The sequence below is a fragment of the Pogona vitticeps genome, chromosome 4, assembly GCF_051106095.1.
Source record: "Pogona vitticeps strain Pit_001003342236 chromosome 4, PviZW2.1, whole genome shotgun sequence".
NCBI lineage: Eukaryota > Metazoa > Chordata > Lepidosauria > Squamata > Agamidae > Pogona > Pogona vitticeps.
The window spans coordinates 208,292,747-208,312,663 of NC_135786.1; the positions used below are offsets into that span (position 1 = coordinate 208,292,747).

Sequence of the window (19,917 nt, forward strand, 5' to 3'; positions counted from 1 at the left end):
GGGGATCAGATTGGGAAATGGAAAATTACCTTATCTGCTCTCAGTTAGGTAGACGCTCCATTTTTCTATGGGACCGCAGTCCTATGAGCAGATGAAACTTCTCCCCCTGCAATAAATTCCAAATGAATGTTTACATTGTGTCTACTACCCTGTACTTCTTCCTCTGTCCTTTCTGTTCTACAATGACATTTCAGGCAAAGAGGAATCAATTGTCTGGTGAGTTAGATTTTGCATGCTAATCCTGATGCTGAAACAGTGACTTCCACGACATGGAAACTGTGTAAAGAAATGTATTTTTTTATGCATGAATCACTGTGGATCTTTTTGGAATTTCCATATTAAATAAACACTATTAGCATGAAAAGCTTTTCATGTTTTCTTTTAATGTTTTGTTCATTCCCCCCCCCCATTTCTATAATCTTGCTGAAGGAGTGAGGGGTTTTCTTGCTTATACTTTTAAAGACTGAATTTTTTTTTTAGAAATAAAATCCATTTTAAATTCCAACATAAATAAGAACTATCTCCGTTGAAAGCTAAGTTGCTTTAAAAAAATAAAATTAAAACAGAACATATTCATATTTCTGGCTATTTTAAGTGTTCTTTTAAAATAAAAATAAAAACTATATCATGCTTCCATTTTGTTAATGTGAAAAGGAAATGTGCTGATGTAGTGCAGTGGTTAGTGGACTACAACTCAGGAGACCCAGGTTCAGATCCCCGGTTAGTCATGAAGTTCATTGGTGACCTTTGGGCAATCACATCCTCTCAGCTTAAGTTACTTCACAGAGTTATGAAAGTAAAGTGGAAAGAAGGAGAGCCATGTGTGTTGCCTTGAGTTCATTGAAGAAAAAGAGGATTTAAATGTGACAAAAGGTATACTGCTACTACTGATCATCATAATTATAAGTAGCAACAACAGCAACAGCTCTTTAAATAATTCTGTTCTGGTCAGTCAGTAATAAGTGAAGGAGCAAAGAGAACTCCCTCTTTTATGTAAATCTCTTACATTTTCATTACTTGTTGGCTCTGTTCAAGTGTCCTAAAAAGGGTTAATTTGAAAAGTGTGAGGAGGAAAAGAGCTCTAGCCAGAACTCTTGACTCATGTGGTCTCTATGGGAAGAAGAACATTCTGAAAAAGAGACAGTATGGTATGTATGGAGCCTTTCCATACAATCAGAAATCCTAATTTTTCAGGACCCCCAGTCATGTAGAATGACACCATGTGCAGCAGTCCATTTCCCCTTCAGACTGTCCTTCTTGTAGAGACAACAGCAGCTGTGGAAGTACAGAGCCCTCTCCCTGTTTATATTTCCACATCAATTTATTTTTGAATGACTGAGTAAGGACTATATTGTATGTTGTGCATACTTTCATACGGCAGAACCTAGCGCACAGTGAAAGACAGCATGTCAAGTTGATATTGGGTTACCTGTGATCATTAGTGGTGCTATGACTACTGGATGAACATCATGTATGAACATCATGTGGTTCCTGAGATTGTATTAACATCACTGTACATTACAGTGCAAAAATCTAGTGGGTTTAATTGATATCAGTGGCACAAAATGGAAAGCTTCTAATGTTCACTAAATTCATTCAATTTATCAATGTTCAACTGGGAATATGCAGTTTACACAGATATTTGCTATTTATGATGGAAGTTCAGCTATAACTGGTCAAGCCTTAAAGGAAATTCTTAAAAAACAAACTTGTATCAAGAACAAGAAATAGATGATGCCTTGGAAAGCCGCTTTGCGAACTGCCCATCAGCTGTTCTAAATCGTCGTGCTGCGAAAAAACGATCCACAAAGCACAGACCAAATCGTCATCCACCAAAATTCCCCCATAGGAATCACTGTTTTCCGAAGCAAAATGGCTGCTGCAAAACGTCATCGTCATGCGGATTCATCGTTTTGAGGGGTAACCGTCTTGCGAGGTACCACTGTAGTTATATACAAAACTGAGGTGTAATCATTTCAGATGGCTAATTGACCCATGATTTAATGTGCCCCTTGAAATGCGTTCATTAGATATTTTCACCAGCACCTTATAAAGCCATGTTTTAAAACACTTCAGTCCAAGAAAGAGCATCTTAAATCCTTTCACCTCCTCTTCATTTCCACTGCCTTCATGTGACCCTTCTGGGGAAGGCATCAGACAGTGTGTGGCAACAGGCAAATAACTTAAGAGTAATTACATAGGCAAGCATCCAAAAGAAAGCACAGTCACCTTACAGTAGGCAGGAAATCAAGTATTAGTTCATTTGAGGTGGTTTGGCCCTCCAGATGGTTTTGGATTATAGCTCCCATCCGGCCTAGCAACAGGACTAGTAGTTTAGAAGGATTTTTGTAACTGACTATATATTTGCAAGAGAAAAAGATGGAAGTCCAAAGAACAGGGCCATCCATCTCTGTACTATTTGTTATCACAAACAAGTACTGGCAGAAGGAAATTGAAAGAGGGGATGTATTTTACAATTGGTCTCGGTTTCCTGATAGTGTTGGAATAATTTAGATTCATACTAAGACGTAATTGTAAGTTGAAACCTAGAGGGTAATCAAACAGTTAAAAAAAGAAGTAGAAAGCTGATTTTTTATTGAAAAATGAATAGATTGGATGCTTGTATACTTAATATGAATAGATTGGATGATTGTATATTCTGTGCTCTCCTATCCTGAAAACCCTTTTTCCATCCCTTCCACTTCCTTTCACCTTTTGTATTCCCTACCCTATCCCTAGTAGTTTAAAAATAATATGTTATTAAAAAAAAGTACTGGCTACAGGGGCATGCCAGGGGGTGTTGAGCTTTTTGTCATTCTAAGCTTATAGGGCCCATGTGCCTTTTCAAAAAGACAGCTGAGGTAAGTAACCAGTTGAAAATTTCCTGTCTGTTAATGACTGAAACAAAGGGAGACACGGCTGAAATAGTCACAGCTTTATTGAACGGGATGAGCAGTGGCAGGTGTCTCGCTAGTGACATGTAGAAATGGAACGATCAGCATTCCTGCTCCTGTAAAAAACTGCATGGTCAACAACAGGACGGCAGGGCCAACTTCCCCCTCACTGCATCCCCATTGTGAGCACTGTCACTTTCTGTAGCTGTCAGTTGTATTCTCCAGAAATACAGTAGAGTCTGAGAAAGATGCATCACAGAGATTCTGCTGGTATTGGAGACTTCACTGGTGATCTTGTAAAGATTTGTTGTTGCTTCTGTGAATGTGGGTGAGCTGTCTGTTGGCTTGTCCTGAGAAACAAACAAACAAACACCTCTGGCATAAGGACAAATAAATGATAGCAGGAAGTATCTCTCCAGATGTTTGTGAATAGGACTACTGTTCAGGCACTGATCCATCTCAGCTGGCCTAGCCCATACTCTCATCTCTTTCATAAGAGTCTCCCAGATATGTCTTTGTGGTGGAGTCCCCTGTTGCATGGGGTAATGTGGTCATTAAGTCAGGCTCTTTCTATCCTGTGTAAGAATTCTACATATCTTAATGGTTGGCTGTGTTTTAAATTCCCTTATTCTGATCCTGCTAGGGGGAAAATGTGTTATTTGGCTGGCTGGTTAATGGAATATTATTATTTATTTATTTTAAAAAAATTTATACCCCGCCTTTCTCAAGAGGATCAAAAGTGGCTTTCAATATTAAAAACAAACAAACAAACAAAAAATAAAAACTGGAAGTAAAGGGAAAAAAAACACACACACACACAAACCAGCCAAACTCTGCTTGTTTTTCAGCTAGAAATTTGCAGAGATCTGTATAACGTGATAGATCACCTATCTGTATATGGCCAGTTTTGGCCAACAGAGCCTCACTTTCTTCAGTCATGCTCCACATCCCCTGTATTGGAGACAATGCTACATGTGAGGAAAGGTTGTTAAGCTAGTATATGGTTTACCAAATGCTGTTGCTAGGTGAAACATGATGAGGCAATGGATTTTTGGTGGGCATTGCATATCTGGAGTACTTGTGGGGAGAAACTGGGGTGCTTGGGAGGCCTGATTTCAGTGGATGCATTGTCAGTCTGGTTTACCTAGGGTGGGTGCCTTGACATGTCAGCCTAGTTACCACAGTGGAGTGGGAAATTCCTGCTAGAGTTCCTGAGAAGATACATGTGAGAAATTTGCCTGTGGGTAGTTATGCACAGTCTATACCCATGTGACTTTATACAATTACCGTTTCAAAGGTGTCATGTAACTCATGTATGAATTTCATATTTATGATTATCTAGGTAAGGCTCTAAGTTATTCTGGTGCATGTCAGTATTATGCAAATCCATGTTGTTAGCAGGGGAAAATACTTATTTTGTGTTCTCATTGCTATGGAGATTTTTGTGTGTCTTTCTTCTTGCTTTTTGTCGCATGGAAATTTAAACAATTGTATTATGCTTCCAGCCTTCAGGCAATCAAATCTCAGTTATGCAAACATTAATATTATTCTTGCTATTACAAATTACTGCAGTGCAATTGCCTGGACTCATATTTTTATAGACGAATAGCCATCAGACAAATCTTTTCCTTTCTGATAGAAAACATGGTGCATTTTCCAGTGCTAATTCTGTCCATGGAAAAACATAGTTCAGAGTCGTAGTCATCCTTTATTGAACCCTTAGCAAATGTAAACAGAATTGTGACCTTGATTAGAAATAAAGCATAGAGGTTGCTCCAGTAATATATATATACAACTCAATAGAGGTAGGAAGACATTTAGATCAGTCTTGCATTATATGCCTAACAATTTTTTTAAAGGGAGAGGGGATGAAATTCACTGTAGTGTCATCAATATTTGTTGTGTTGCACTCCTATTCCCATTTATGTTACATTGCACTCATTTTTGAGTAAACGTATACAGGATAGTGCTGTTTATTTAGAAAACAATAATGTATACTAAAGATTTCTGAAAGCAATGGATCCTGAATATTCATCCATTTCTTCCCTATGAATTTAGCAATTTTTCTGGTTCAATTTGTTGAAATAATTCTAGCAATCCAAAAACGTTAGATACTCCACTTAAACAAGTCAGTGTTGTAACCAGTGGACTGTGATATAACTCCTCATGTCCTTCTAATTTAGGTAATTCTGAATTTTGAATTATTTTTAAACTATTCAGCAATTGATATTTCCACGTTTGCTGTCTCATATGTAGGATTATATGTTTATCATAGTCATAATCACTGTGATCATCATTTAATTAAATACATGTAGTGTATGTAGTGCACTAGTGTAGGAGTGAGAGAATGTAGTGATAGTGGCATCGAAGGAGTTTTGGGAAATTGACTGAGCAGAGATCATAGATGCTACATCCTTGCTTTCTTACTTTTCCTTTGTGCATCATTGATTCTTCTTATTTCTGTATACTTCCAAAAGAAGGCAGAGCCCCATTTAAGGATATGCATGAAACAGGGTAGAAAACAATTTAGATTCAGTTTATTCATTGTGAGAATTTATTCTAAATGACTACAGTTCTTTATATTTAACATGGAAATACCCAGAGTTTGTTTTTAAAAAATGGAATGTGAGCCAAGTGAAGTTCCAAACTCTTTATAGTGTGAGGACTGACTCTCTGTGTTGTTACTGGGTTATTATAAACGTGATCGTCTCCATGTTGGGAATAGGTGTGCCTATCGCATTTGACTGGTGCAGGTGAGGAAGAATTTAGTGTTACTTAGTTTTTGAACAGTCTGTCAAAAATTGTATCCCCTCCCCATATTTAGATTGTAGTTATAACTTAGTGTGCTTTTTCATATAATTAGCCATTAAAAGGTAAACATGGGCTTAATTTGCATGTCTGCTAATTTCTGAAGAAATCCATTGTGGTAGGGGACATGGCTTAACTACTGTATTAGAAATGCATCTTCCTCATAACATCGAGCTTGACCCTAACGCTGAAATCCTCTCTGAACAATGGAGGATACGCCCATTCTGAATTAGTATGCACAGACGTGTGCTGCACAAGTTGCTTTCCTTGTGTTTGACTTGTTATTATTCTTCAGACAGTACAATCAGACATATTGTGAGATTAGGCATTCTGTTAAACATGCTTGCACTTTACAATAGGAAATTAACATACTTGTTTCATAAATCACCATTAAAGAAAAAATATTGCAGAGTACACTGACCTTGTACTGCAGAAGAAATGAATACCACAAGACGGAAAAAGCCTGCATTAATTTAAAGGAAATGTGTAAGAGTAAACGAGTAGTGAGTGCTGGCTTCGCCAATTGTGGTATTTCTGTAAAAACAAGGCTAACAAATCTACATGAATGTTCTTTTTTCATCTCTGAACTATCAGAAAGATTGTTTGACTCCTTTTTCTTAATTCAGAATTAATATTTTAATATTGCAATGTTTTTTTAATCATGGGAAACTGTTATGTGCATGACCATCCTTTTCCTATAAGCAGGGGTAGCCTTCAGACACACACAGAGACCCACATCTCTCTCTCTCTCTCTCTCTCTCTCTCTCTCATATATATGCCTCATAAAATCATTGAATTGGAAGATATCCCAAGAGCAATCTCATGCAATCCCTTTTCAAATGGTACAAAATTATGTAAACTGGTGGTCTCCCACCTGAGTACTAACCGCACATGGTCTGCTGAGTTTCCAAAATCTAATGAGATAGATAGTGTGGTGAGTCATCTTGAGTCTTACAGAGGGATGAAGGTAAGATATCTGAAGGCACCCTGTCAGCTAGTAGAAGATGGCTTTGCTCAGCTTTGCTATGGAGCAGTTGTCAACAGATTCACTATGAAGAGGCTTCCATGCTGGTTGATGTTTGTAGGAAGTGGGCCTAAACACAGACGCTTAACTGCATTCCTTAGGATCTTTTAGGGTTTCATGGAACCTATTATTTGAGAAATGAACAAGTACCAACTCAAATTTAAACCTTACATGAGTGATGGAGTCAATAGGATCTAAAATATGACCATAATGAAGCTGAATAGAGCAGTAATGTAATTCCTAGCCAAACTTTGCAAGTCTTATGTACAGTGGTGCCTTGCTTAACGGGCACCCTGTTTAACGAAGAAAACACATAGCGATTAACTTTTTGCGATCTCTTTGCGATGTTCCCTATGGGGAAAAATTGCTTTGCGATGATCGGTACCCTGTTTCGCTTACCAATCATTGCAAAGCAATGATTTTTAACAGCTGATCGGTGGTTCCAAAATGGCCGCCAGGTTAAAAAAATGACTGCCCGCTGTTTTCTGGGATGGATTCCTCGCTTACCAGGCAGTGAAAATGGCCGCCATATGGAGGATTTTCGCTTAAAGGTGAGTCTGAAGCCCATAGGAACGCATTGAAGGGGTTTCAATGCATTCCTATGGGCTTTTTAATATTGCATAGTGACGAAATCGCTTTGCAGCGATTTTTGCTGCACCAATTATCGTTGCTATGCGAGGCACCACTGTATTTAATTGCCATTAAAATGGCCTTCTCCTCACTATAGCCATTTTTCAGTATTGGGACATGTACAGGGATTTGACACTTGGCTAACTGCTTAGCTGGTAAGTGCAGAAAGTGCACAGGGGTTGCTTGGAAATATACTGTTGACCTCTAGTTAAATAATAGGTGTTATTTTTACAAAGAAAATAACTTGTATACTGTATATATTTGGATTTACATTGCACACTTGAAAGTCTCTGTGTCAATAACATGATAAAAATCACAGGATCTTGGAAATGTTCCTGAGTGCTTAAGTGCTCAAACATACCTTCAGACAGGTTGGGAAACAGTTCTATTAATTGTAGTAGACTATAGAGCATCCTAGATAATGTGATAAGAATCTACAGTATAAACACTAGATTAGAGTATTTAATATAAATATAGCAATTTATCAATTTCAGTTAAACTACAAAAAGTTTTCAAACCATTCTCTTTCTGGGATCTATCCACACAATCACAGCAACAGTCTTAATGTCCAAATAAAATCCTACTCTGACATTTGATGAACATTAGCTGTTTGTTCTGTCTCTATTAGTAACACTCTTTGTTGTTGTTGTTGTTGTTGTTTACTATTTTGAGTTATTCTGAAAAGAAGAAATTGCTGGCTTCTAATGGAAACAAATTGATTGTGCTAAGCATCTGTGTATAACCTTGGCTGGTTGTAATGGTCTATACTATTTAATAGACTGAAAAAGATAATGTGTAGTGATTGACAAGAGCCAGATAAGAAAAGGGCAGTCTTTCATGCTTCTTCAGATTTGCTCCCAGCCTGTTCATTTCACTGACACACATAGGGTTTTATTCTCTTACTTTACATGATGAAGATCGATGGATATTTAATGAGCCAGTGACTGAACTCTCAAGTTGAATTCATACAACATTGGTGCAATGCTAATTTTTAGCAGGTCTGGCTTAAGAGCAGCATTTTTAAATTCATACATATAAGGATTTAATATTAGCCTCTGGTAATACTCTTTAAAATGTCACTGTCTTTTCTTGTCAGTCATCCTTGGACTATCTGTTTCTTATGTATTTGTTTTTAGATTAATTTGTAGTGTAATCCTATCCACGTCACTCAGAAAGAAGTCCCATTGGTTTCAGTGAGATTTACTCCACATTAACTTGCTATATAATTGCAGGTTTATTCAATTATGATAACTGAATTATATACCACGTCAGAGGTCAGTACGTGCAACTAAACATAAACATTTGTCCTCTGTTTTTAGGGCTGAAGTCAAGTGACCAAATCATGACCGGCAAAACACAGACCAGTAACGTCACCAATAAGAATGATCCCAAATCCATCAACTCTAGAGTCTTCATTGGCAATCTCAACACAGCCATTGTTAAAAAAAGTGATATAGAGGCAATCTTTGCAAAGTATGGAAAAATAGTAGGCTGCTCTGTGCACAAAGGTTATGCGTTTGTACAATACATGAGTGAGAGGCATGCGAGGGCTGCTGTGGCAGGAGAAAATGCCAGAATCATCGCAGGGCAGTCACTTGGTGAGTATCAGCTTGTTCGTGTACTGATTTATTTGCTGCTGCATTTTTCTCTTTTTTTGTATGATTGTGCTCCTAATTGTGTCTAATGCTGAATCTACTTGAATGAAAACAACTGTGGTATTTGTGTGTTTTATTTCAGTCCTTATGATGTTACTCAAGTGTTGAGTAAAATCTTGAAAACAATTAGCATCCACAAATGAACAAAAACCTATAGGTTAATATAGATCCTGGGTTCTTTTAATCCAAAGTGTACTTATACTAATACTTATTTTTAAATTTCTATTTATTTATTTAGCATGATTAGTATAGAAGTCCACGTATTTTAAAAACATTCCAAATTAGAGATGGGTGCACTCATGTACGAATACCCTCGCACAGCTGGTGTTAACAGGTGCCCTGGCAGAAGGAGGGAAGACAAATCTCCCTACAAGACTGATGAGTGGCTAGTCGACCGGGTGCTCCAGAGTGATTGGAAGGAAGAACAGGGCCATCGCCACTGGCGGACACCACTGGACAGTTCTCTTTAACTGCAGCTGTGCGGTACTAATACGAATACCCCAATCTCTATTCCAAATAGACTGGCTTCTTTGATGAACCATTAGTTAACAGTTAACCATAGTTTGAGGTTTGGATAGTACATTAAACAGTGATTAATTGAGATAAGAAAACTTCCAAACTCTCTGTGGCTCCAGCAGAGAAGAAGCAACAGCAGAGTCCTAAATTCACTACATCTCATTCTTACTATATTAAACTATGATTTAGCACACGGATGGATACTTGTGGCCTCTCAGATTTTGTACTATGGCCACTTTCATCCTCATCCATTGAAGTACAAGAATATCCGCCTACTGGTTTCCAGCCTCTGGTTTAACTTGACATCCAAATCTGGCCATGATATGCACAGATAATTGACTTCTGTATTATGGAGCAAACCAATGAAAATGTTACGATTATTAGTATGCTAGGGGTTGCATTTTGCTTCTGCTTTCCCATCATTGCTAAAACTGATAAAACTGGCTTATCACAACATACTAATGTCCCTGGGTGACTTGTTAGATTTACATGGAATGCTAAAAGAAGTATATATCATAAAACATAAGTGGACATGCTGAAAAACTATGGCAGTGCTTTATCCACTGCTATAAGATCTCCATGTTCTTAAAAGAAACCATGCTGCTGTACGAGGTCAAGACAAGACAAAACCTTTTTTGGCATAAAGAGAATGAAACATAACCAAAATGATTCATTAAGTGCCCCATGCATACAAAATCCAGGAGGTAAGAAAGCAGAAGACCAAACATTTCAAAGACATTTAATTGAAAGCGAGGCTTCACTTTCTCACAACTGAGCTGATGAAACCTGCAATTCTTTCCAGAATGTCAGGCACCTCCACAGATAACATAAAACGAACTTTGTCCACATCAGATTCTCCCTCCAATTGTAACAGGACCCGTGCCACAAATTTGGAACGATCACTCTGGGTGGAGTGGACAGTGCACAAACATGTGAGCAAGAGTTTCCAATGCACCCTGCTGGCATGAGCAATGTCTTTTGAGAAGACACTGTAAGAAGTCCATATGTTGCAGAACATGCTGTGGCATTACACCTGATTTTGCTATACAAAGTGTTTAGACTAATATGGCATATTTTGTTAAAGGATCAAATATGTGTCATTCAGAAGAAGTATGCTAATTCCAGAATGTTATAGTAAGTGTTATCGGATCACAGTAAATCATTTGCCTTTTAAAAGACATTTGACTGTCTTAGAGTGTAAGCGATGCAATCAGCATTGCCTCCATTTTAGTTATCCTATTTACTGCAGGTTAATTTGATGGACGTTCTAAGTCTTTCTGATTCTTTTGTGTTCAAACTTTGAACTTATAAATACAGCAGTCTTTTTAAATTTTTCTTTTGTTTGGCTTTAAAGAAAATAGTTGCAAATATAGTTGTTGCCAAAAGCTTGTAGCTACAGTTGTCATTTCATTTTTTAAGTATAAAAAAGAAAAGAAAAAGAATGTTTACTCTCCTGTTTCTCAAAGGCACCCTAAAAGATTACTTCTTGGCAATTTTTTCAAAAGCCATCTATAAACTATAAGCCATTGTGGTACAAAACACACTCTTTGCATTTACCTTATTGCAGCTTCAAAAACCACAACAGGGCACAGAGCACTCCATAAGCAAGGGTTTAAACCATGAGATATTCCTCATCTACTATTTGTTGAGGCTACACCTCCATAACTGTAAAACTAACTAAATGTTACAGTTACTACAAAAGGGATTATCCTTTGATCAGCTAATTGCTAGCACCCTGTTTTCCCCCCTCCCATATTTGGAAAAAGGAACATGTTCTCATTACACTGTGATATTGTACATTGCAGAAGGTTATCAACAGTACACCCTATAAGGTTCCAATAATGTCCGTGCCTTTCCATTATTCAGCCACAGCAGTTTTTTCACTGAACTTGTAAAATACACGGTAACCAATGTTCCATTATTTATGAAGACAGCCTTTCAGGTTGAGAATAAGCCGGCAGGTATTAACTTCTTTATCCGAATGGGCCATTTCTTTGAGAGGCCAATTCCTGCTTATCTGCAGTTTGCAAATGGCATGCAGGAAATGCCTTTTTGAATCCGTGATGGATGCAAGGTCTTGATTAACTGAAATTGCCCATTGCCTGCTCACCATTCCTTACATTACGTTTGAATGGTGGCAAGTACAGGGGAGGACAAGGAAAGAGATAACACGGACCCATTCATCTGCACTAATATATACCAAGTTCTTCACAATGGGCATATCCTTATACTATGTAATGAAGAGGTCAAATAGGCTAGGATTTTATGCCTTAATACTTAGCAGCTGGTGGTTGTATTCATTCATAGTGTGGGCATTTCTTGTGAAATATGGTATATCAGCCCAGATGATTTGGCAATGAGATATACATTGTGTATACGTTTCATTTATTTCCCCACTTTTCTTCCCTAAAATCTGTGGCAGTATATTAGGTCAAATTCCCACATGGTCTTCTACCTATACACTGTCCAGATCCAGACATGCTTAGTATCATTTCAGGCGAACTGACACTGAATATAGGTCAAGGGCAAACAACATATGGGATACAAGTCTAGATGTTTAGAAATGTAATATAGAGATGAATTTTTAAAAATTATTTATTATTTTTATTTCCAAACATTCTACGGGCCTGTTCACACTGGCTGTTCTGCATGTGGGCTGGATTGGGCTACAAAGGGTCCGTTGAGGCGTGGGAGAGTTATGTGCCGTTTGGCATGCTCCTCCCATCCTAATACCAAATGACCCCTTGTAGCCCCAGGCTACTAGCCCATCAGCTATCAATCCTGACTGTCTCTAGAGGGTCAGGGAAAGTGAAAATACTTTTTTTGCATTACTCCTTTCTCTTTCAGTCCATGCCTTTCCATTTCCTCCCTTTCCCCTTCCCTGATTACATTCTCTTCCCCCCCCCCGACTCTCACTAGGAACTTTTTAGCCTCTAAGCACACTAATAACATATACCAAAAAATATATATATTTGAATAACGTTCTCACTCAGTCAAAGCCATTAAAAATCTATGAAGAAAATCTCATTGTTGATTTTCTGGTGCCCTATGATATCGGTACATTTGGCGTGTGTAGTATAATGCAAAACTATCTTGTTAAGAATAAATAGCCTGATGCATGGATGTGTGTGTCTCCTTTCTCATATTTATAGCACTTTCCAATTGTTTCCATTTCCTCTTTTGTTTTAATGACTGAGCATATTCCACATTAAGAAATTCTACATGTTATGGTCAAATTCAAATTCCCATTCATTTTGTTCCTGCTCAGCTTCCTCAAGTTAACAAAATTTGTTTACATAACATTTGTTATTTTCACTACCTTTCAACCTTAGGAAAATTGTGGCACCTTTGTTTTTTTTTATACTTAATTATAATGTATTGACAGAATTCCCAGGGTTCAAATATTTATACTTTTTCAAAAGATGGCGCTCAAGTTAAATGAAAGATATATACACTTAGCTGGCAGAACATTGTTTGCAAATTCTGTAACTTTGATATGTGGTGTCTAGACCAGTATGAAATGATTCATAGGAGCAGTTACAAGGCATAGTTTTAAACTGCACTTTACTTCTAAGGCTTTTTTTTCCCTGCACCTTCTCCATAATCCTTTCAAATTTTTACAAATCACAAAAGTTCAAATACTGACAACAGCATTATTAAAAGATTAGTAACAGGAGGCTTTCAAGTTTTCTTGAATTCTTCATCTGGAAAAGTGGTCTAAAATTTGGGAGTAGAGGAGGAAGTGAAGAGTCCAAATAATTAAGCAGGTTGTGGTTCAAGAACAAGGAAGCACTGCTAACAGTTTCTAAAGCAACAAGCTGCTGTTTTAGCACAGAAGTATATGGATGGCTAATTAAAATTTCAGTCCCAAATATAGATGCTAAAAGGGATGAAGCAAAAGTAAGAGAAACTTAAGTCTTCTTCAGAAAATAACTTTTACATTGCAAATATTGCTTTGGGCCAACAGACAAAACATTTTGAAGTAACTTTCTGAATGTTTTTCAAAATCATTGTCCCAATCCAAAACCTGCATGTATTTGTGTGAACTTCAAATATAAAAAGCTCTGTATGAGACCAACTCTACCCATCGTCATCGTCGTCATCGTCATCTTTATCATTATTGTTATTGTTATTGTTATTGTTATTATTTTGCCCATCTGCAAGCCAGGGCCACTCTACATTAGACTGAATTACCGCAGATGTTTTCATATGTCAGCCTGTGGTTTAATAATAATCGAATTAGAAAACAATTTTAGTAGCTGAAATGCAACCTACTAAAATTAGTGGTTAGTTGCTGTTTTTTTCAATATGCATGGGTCATAAATGTGTGTGTGTGTGTGTGTGTGTGTGTGTGTGTGAGAGAGAGAGAGAGAGAGAGAGAGAGAGAGGCAAGTATTGAAAAAGATTGCCTGTAAAGCCTGATTTATTGTCACAAGTTGCAAAAGGTATATTATTGTAAACAAATTTAAAACCAATTTTCGAAAGGAACAATTCAAAAAGCTTTTTATATTCATTAGCCTCAGTTCAAAACAAAAATAAAACAAATATTTGCTGGGCTGAAGAAGCAACTAGCTATATCACCTTTGGTTGATGTCCTTTAAAGCCAGTAAATTAGTTCCACTGTGGCTTCTATCCTGTTCTGTCTCAGAAAGTATTATTCACGTACACCTGCCTTCATGTCCAAATTAGATGCAATCTCCAGCTTCTAGTGAGCACAGACTGACATATAACCTTGGGTAAAATAGTGGTTGCAAATAATTATTTTGGACAATGCACTCTATTGCACAGCCTCCTGGGAAGTACTGGAACCCTTCAGGATCTTTGTAAATCATGAAAAACCCAGAAAGTGTACAATGTGTGGGGATGATAGTAAAGAACACCTTTAACAAGAATTCAGCACATACCTCTGTTGTAAACTGAACTGATGTGGCAACAGAAACATTTTCCTTTTTTCTTATCCTGTACCACTGACCCAAATACTTGTTTTTAATGTTTTGTTATTTTAGTGGTTCATGGGAATGAATCATTAAAGCCTTGTGTGTAGAGTCTTTAATCTCTAGGTTGAATTAAATTTTCGCCATAGCCCAAGTCCTCTAGATGGGATTAATAATGCCATATGTTTATAACAGATGTTTTCTCATATATGAAAATAAATAAATAAATAAAGGAATTCTGTGCAAAAGTGTTTCTTACTAACATGGGAATCAAATATTTATCATCTCTTTTTAAGTACAGTAATCCCAAACAGCTTATTTAAATGATCTAACAAAGGTTGTCATTTCTACAGACCCACTAGAATTAGATATAATTATTGAATATATAATTATATTTATTTTATAACCCAAATTCTGTGGAGGCACTGAGCTCATGTAATAATAATACACAAAACAAAGTATATTGTTGGGGAAAGATAGCCCTTCAGCCCAGCTTCTGTTTGCTGGCTGGGATTGCAAAACAGAAAGCAGAGTGAATCTCAGTAATATAACAATAAAACTTTATTGCTTTTGAAATCTGAGAATCACAAACACATACAGTATATGTGTAAAGTGGGTCTCACGGAGTCATAAAACAGTTGCTCTTTATAGCTTTCAAAATAACAACTGAAGCTGCATAATGTTTTTTGGGCGTTACTTTTTTTAAAAGGATATAAAGACAATATGTGTGGCCTTGGGCCAACTGCATATTCCCAGAATTCCCTTAGAAGAAAGGAATGGTAAACCTTTTTGAGTATTCTATACCTAGGAAACCCTAGAAAGGGTGGACATAATTCAGAATCAACTTGAGAGCGCATAGTTATTATTAAAATTAAAATAAACAGGGAGGGGCTTGAAATTCAAGACTCAGAGTACTGATTCATCACTTTTCTGCCCATAAGGATTGCAAAAGAAAAAGAAGAAAAGAGATTCTTTAAAATAGTGGTTCCCAAACTTGAGTAATCCAGGTGTTCTTCAACTGCAACTGCCCGGAACTCTGGCCAGCACAGACAAAGACTTCAGGGAACTGTAGTCCAAGAAAACTTGGATTATCCAAGGTTGAGAATCACTGCTTTAGAAGATTAACCCAAATTTAAAGCCAGTGTTTACAACCAAATCAAGAATAGCTCTAAAATCAGTCTTACACATGAGACCAGACAAAGCCACAAGATCTTAGCTACTTGCCATAAGCTTATTATCAGTGGTGAACTTAGCTTTTCCTTCCTTTGGGAGTAAATTCCACAGCCCAAGTGCTGCTGTTGTGGTTTATGGATGAGTTGATTGCTGCTTTCATAGCACTGAAGTGAAAGTCAATGAAGATTGACCTTTTATAAGCTTTTCAACTTCTGTCTTCATTCTTTAAAAAAGAAAGAAGAAAATGCTTGATTGATTCTGTGCAGATGTGAATGTGTTCTGGATTACAAAAGCATGAAATCAAGGCAAGTTTCACTCAAAAGGCCTACATGCAATTGTTGACATTCTAGAAGCATGAGACATGAGCAAAGTTAAATAATGTTTGGGGTTTTGTTTTAATTTGCCCTATAGTCTTCAGGATTATTTAGGTTTGCTAGTTTTGAATTTATAAAATGCTGTAGGAAAAAATGTGTTTTCCATACCAGATGGAATGTGGTTAGTATGATTTGTTATAGGAAATTGGACCCAACCCCTCCAGTACTGCATTCTGGGGCTTCTAATTCCGCCACCATCGCTACTTCAGACAAGAAATAATAATGAAATTCACCCAATCCGTTTCTGGAAAACATATGAAGAAAGATGCAATTTTGTACTTCCAGCATGTTAACTAAATTAACGGCAACTGTGTTGGAAAAAGGAATTATAAACCATGCTTATGGAGCTGCTATACTTAGCACAGAGCTTAAATTTGGAGGAGCTGTTTCTGTTATAACTCACATTCAATTAATTAGAATGGAGCTGAAGTTCAAGAATCTGCAACGTCATATTTTTATTGTAATTTCATGCTTGTTCCCTCTGAAATTGAACACTGTGTAAAAAGGAATACAAATGCAGTATTCCAGATCTAGAGTCTCCAGGCTTTGTTGAAGCCAGTGCTTTAATCTAGCTGTACAAAATCCCATTGATACCAACTGGAATGTTCACTTGAGTAGAATTATTCATGAGCCATCAGCTTGTCTCCAGACTATATTTTATCAAAGGACTCTACAATTGTGTGTCACTTTTATGTGACTATGTGCAGGAATACGTTAGTGAGGATCACAGGAATGCTATAGAATAAAATCACATGATGTAGTAAACCACTGGTTCTTAACCTTGGGTTACTCAGGAATTTTGGACTGCAACTCCCAGAAGCCTTCACCACCAACTATGCTGGCTGGGGTTTCTGGGAGTTGCAGTTCAAAAACATCCGAGTAACAAAGGTTAAGAACCACTGTAGTAAACATTGAACTTTATGCAATCTAGATGTAATTTTGTTTAAGCTCTGGGTAGCTATTGAGAATGATGAGTGACTGCAGCTATCATGATGGCAGTGATAACCCTAAAGCATGGTGGTAACAGGTTCTGAAAATTCAGTCCTTAGAATACAAGTTAACGTAAGTTTGTCACCTATTCATCCTGTGTTTATGGACTTATTCCAATTTGTACAGTCCAATGACGTCGACAGGACCCTTGGAGAAGTGAGACCTGCAACTTGTATGCTGGATCTTTGCTCTTCCTGGCTCATAAAAGCAGGCAAGAGAGTACTGGGCAAGTGGGTAAAGGGAGTAATGAAAAATTCTATCTTGCCCAAGAGAGGCAGTTGTAAGTCCTTTGGGTAGGGGTACTCTGTCTTTACTCCTCTGTATTGGAGAACTACTAGCCAGTCTCTAATGTGTCATTTTTGGATGAGATGCTGTAGCAGGTCTCACTCCAGGGGTTTCTGAATGAAACAGATTCTCCAGGTCCATTTCAGTCTGGTTTGAGACTTGGTTATGACACTGAGACGGCTGTATCTCTCCTATTTCTGCTGAAATTCTCAGCAGCTTTCAATACCATAAACAATGGTATCCTTCTAGTCACCTCACTGAGATGGGACTTGGAGACACTACCTTGCAGTGGCTCTGATCCTTCCTGAAAGAGCAAACTCAAAAGGTGATACCAGGAGACTCCTGAATCTCAGGGTTCAGTTCTGTCCCACATGCTTTTTCATATCTGCATGAAATTGCTAGGAGAGGTTGTCCAAAGCTTTGGGATTCAATGCCATTAGTATACTGAAGACATCCAAATTTATTTCTCCATTCCATGTAGTTCCAAGGAGCCTGTCCTAATTGTGAACCAAGGCCCTGAATCTGTAACATGTTTCTTAATTAGAGAAAACTAGGATTCCCATCATGTTTCCTGGCATAAAGAACCTGAATGGTGTTTGCTTTCTAGGAATATGGCTTAGTCCTTCATGTATCCTGATATTTCAAAGGGCCAAACTATGCAACAAAGTTGTGTTCTTATGCTGCTAATGATTGGCAGAGGCCTTCTCATTTGTCTGTTGCCATGGCTGGTTAGGTTACAGAAATGTAAAGAATGCTAGCTAAATTATTCATTCTCGTTGGTTTTGGATGCCTTGACTTTTATCTTGACTAGGAATTTTCTGTGAGATGTCTCCCCTGCAGATGAAAGTGGAATACAGAGTGTCATTTTTCTGATCAGGGTTGCTGTAATATGCACAGACTGACTTCGTGTAAAACAGATAGCCTTCCCCTTTTAGAAGCAAAGTATACACAGCAAACCTGAAAGGACTGTCCAACTGTTTGAAAAAGACCCAAACTGTCTCTGATGCTTTTAATCCTTAAGAGTCCATTCAAGAAAGAAGCAGCCATTGTTATTTTCCATGGTTTGCATTACTTGTATTTGTACAAATTTGCTTCATGCTTCCTTGTCAAGAGCACCACAAAATGCCTTATCTTTTGCAAGGCAAGGAAAATAAATTCCCCACCTGCAAGAACAAGAGAAAGAAGGATTTGTCTCCCTAGGTGGGTACAAGTGAGAGGGGGGCTTTTCAGTAGTGGCCCTTTCTCTGGAAGAAACCTCCACCAGAGAGGTTGTCAGGCCCTTTTCTTCCTGGTGTTCAATTGTTTTGATAGTCCTTTCCAGATATATACAGGCTCCTGGGCTTTTAGGCAATTCTTGTAGTTTTACTAGATTGTGAATCCATTGTATTTCTTTTGGATGTACTTTTGTGTGCTGCTTTGGGAGACTTGGCATTAAAAGTAATCTGAAATATGGAAGAAAAAAAACTTGAGTATTTTAGAGATTAGTTTAAGAAACTCAAGCAAGCACTTAATAATGAGTAAGACTGCAATGGGCAAGCCACTTAGGATGCAACATGGTCCAATGTCCACTACATTGCTGCTGAAAACTGGTTAATCGATTTCCAAAGAAACATGTTTATTAAGCTGGAAAAAAGAATTCCAAATTTTCCTGCCCTTGCTGGCTTCTCTACATCAAGCTTTAAAAGTACTGAAAATACAGTAGTTGGAAGGGAACTAGTTGATGGTACATTGTGTGGCTGCTTCTTAGAGTAATACACATGTTTCATACCCAATTTGTAGCATTTTCATTACACTTGGTATAGTCATTTCTTAATATGTGCAGCAGGAGACAATGGCACCACCAAGTTGAAGCAAGATTTGAATATGCTGCATTATATTAAATGAAAATATGAGCTCTAAAAACTTACTGTAGCATGTCACAGAAAGACATGGTTAGGAGAAAGATCTGCAGTCATTAGGGTTCCAGCGAATACTTCTCTAGTGTAATTTTTGGAGAAACTGCTTAATGCAACTGTACAGCCTGCACAACATGTCCCTTGATTGTGGTTGATTCAGATCTTTTATTTATTTGGGTAAAAGCAGCTTTACTATTTTCCCATTCCTTGCGACCTTTATGTCTCATTTAGTCAGGAAATTGACTGCTGCTCAGCATTTTTGCTCCATACTAAAAGCTGTTTCTCTGCAGGGCTTATATTTAAAGCATGCCAAGCAGCTATTTGCTAGGCTAGAAGGAAGAAAAGACTGCCTGTCATGCCACTTATAGGCTTTATTTATTGTAGCAGTTGCTTGGGAAATACTTGCTGTCTGCACAGGGTGGTGCACACAGGAGGAAAGATCTGACTTTTCTTCGGACTTCATCAGTTTTGCATTCAAATATTTAAAGAGTTTGCTGCACTGGGCACTTTTCTCATGATGTCTTTGCTACAGATGCTGAAGAGCAAAGTGCAACCCTGTTTCCCCAAAAATAAGACCTACTCTAAAAATAAGCCCTAGTATGTTTTTTCAGGATGCTCATAATATAAGCCCTACCCCAAAAATAAGCCCCAGTTCAGTGAAACCCCACTCTCCACCATTGTGCAACATCGTGCAGCAACCAGAAGAAGATGGCATGACTGTATTGGAATAAATGTAGAT

At 37.6% G+C, this 19,917-nt stretch overlaps 1 protein-coding gene across 9 annotated transcripts in view; it reads left to right on the forward strand.

The window, feature by feature from the left end:
- RALYL (RALY RNA binding protein like) overlaps positions 1-19,917 on the forward strand; it is a 333,458-nt gene that overhangs the window by 166,460 nt on the left and 147,081 nt on the right. For all 9 annotated transcript variants that reach the window (XM_078393572.1, XM_078393571.1, XM_072999079.2 and 6 more), the window contains one exon: positions 8,676-8,954. In XM_078393572.1, the coding sequence (XP_078249698.1) occupies positions 8,676-8,954 (279 nt within the window). The remainder of the gene's footprint in view (positions 1-8,675; positions 8,955-19,917) is intronic.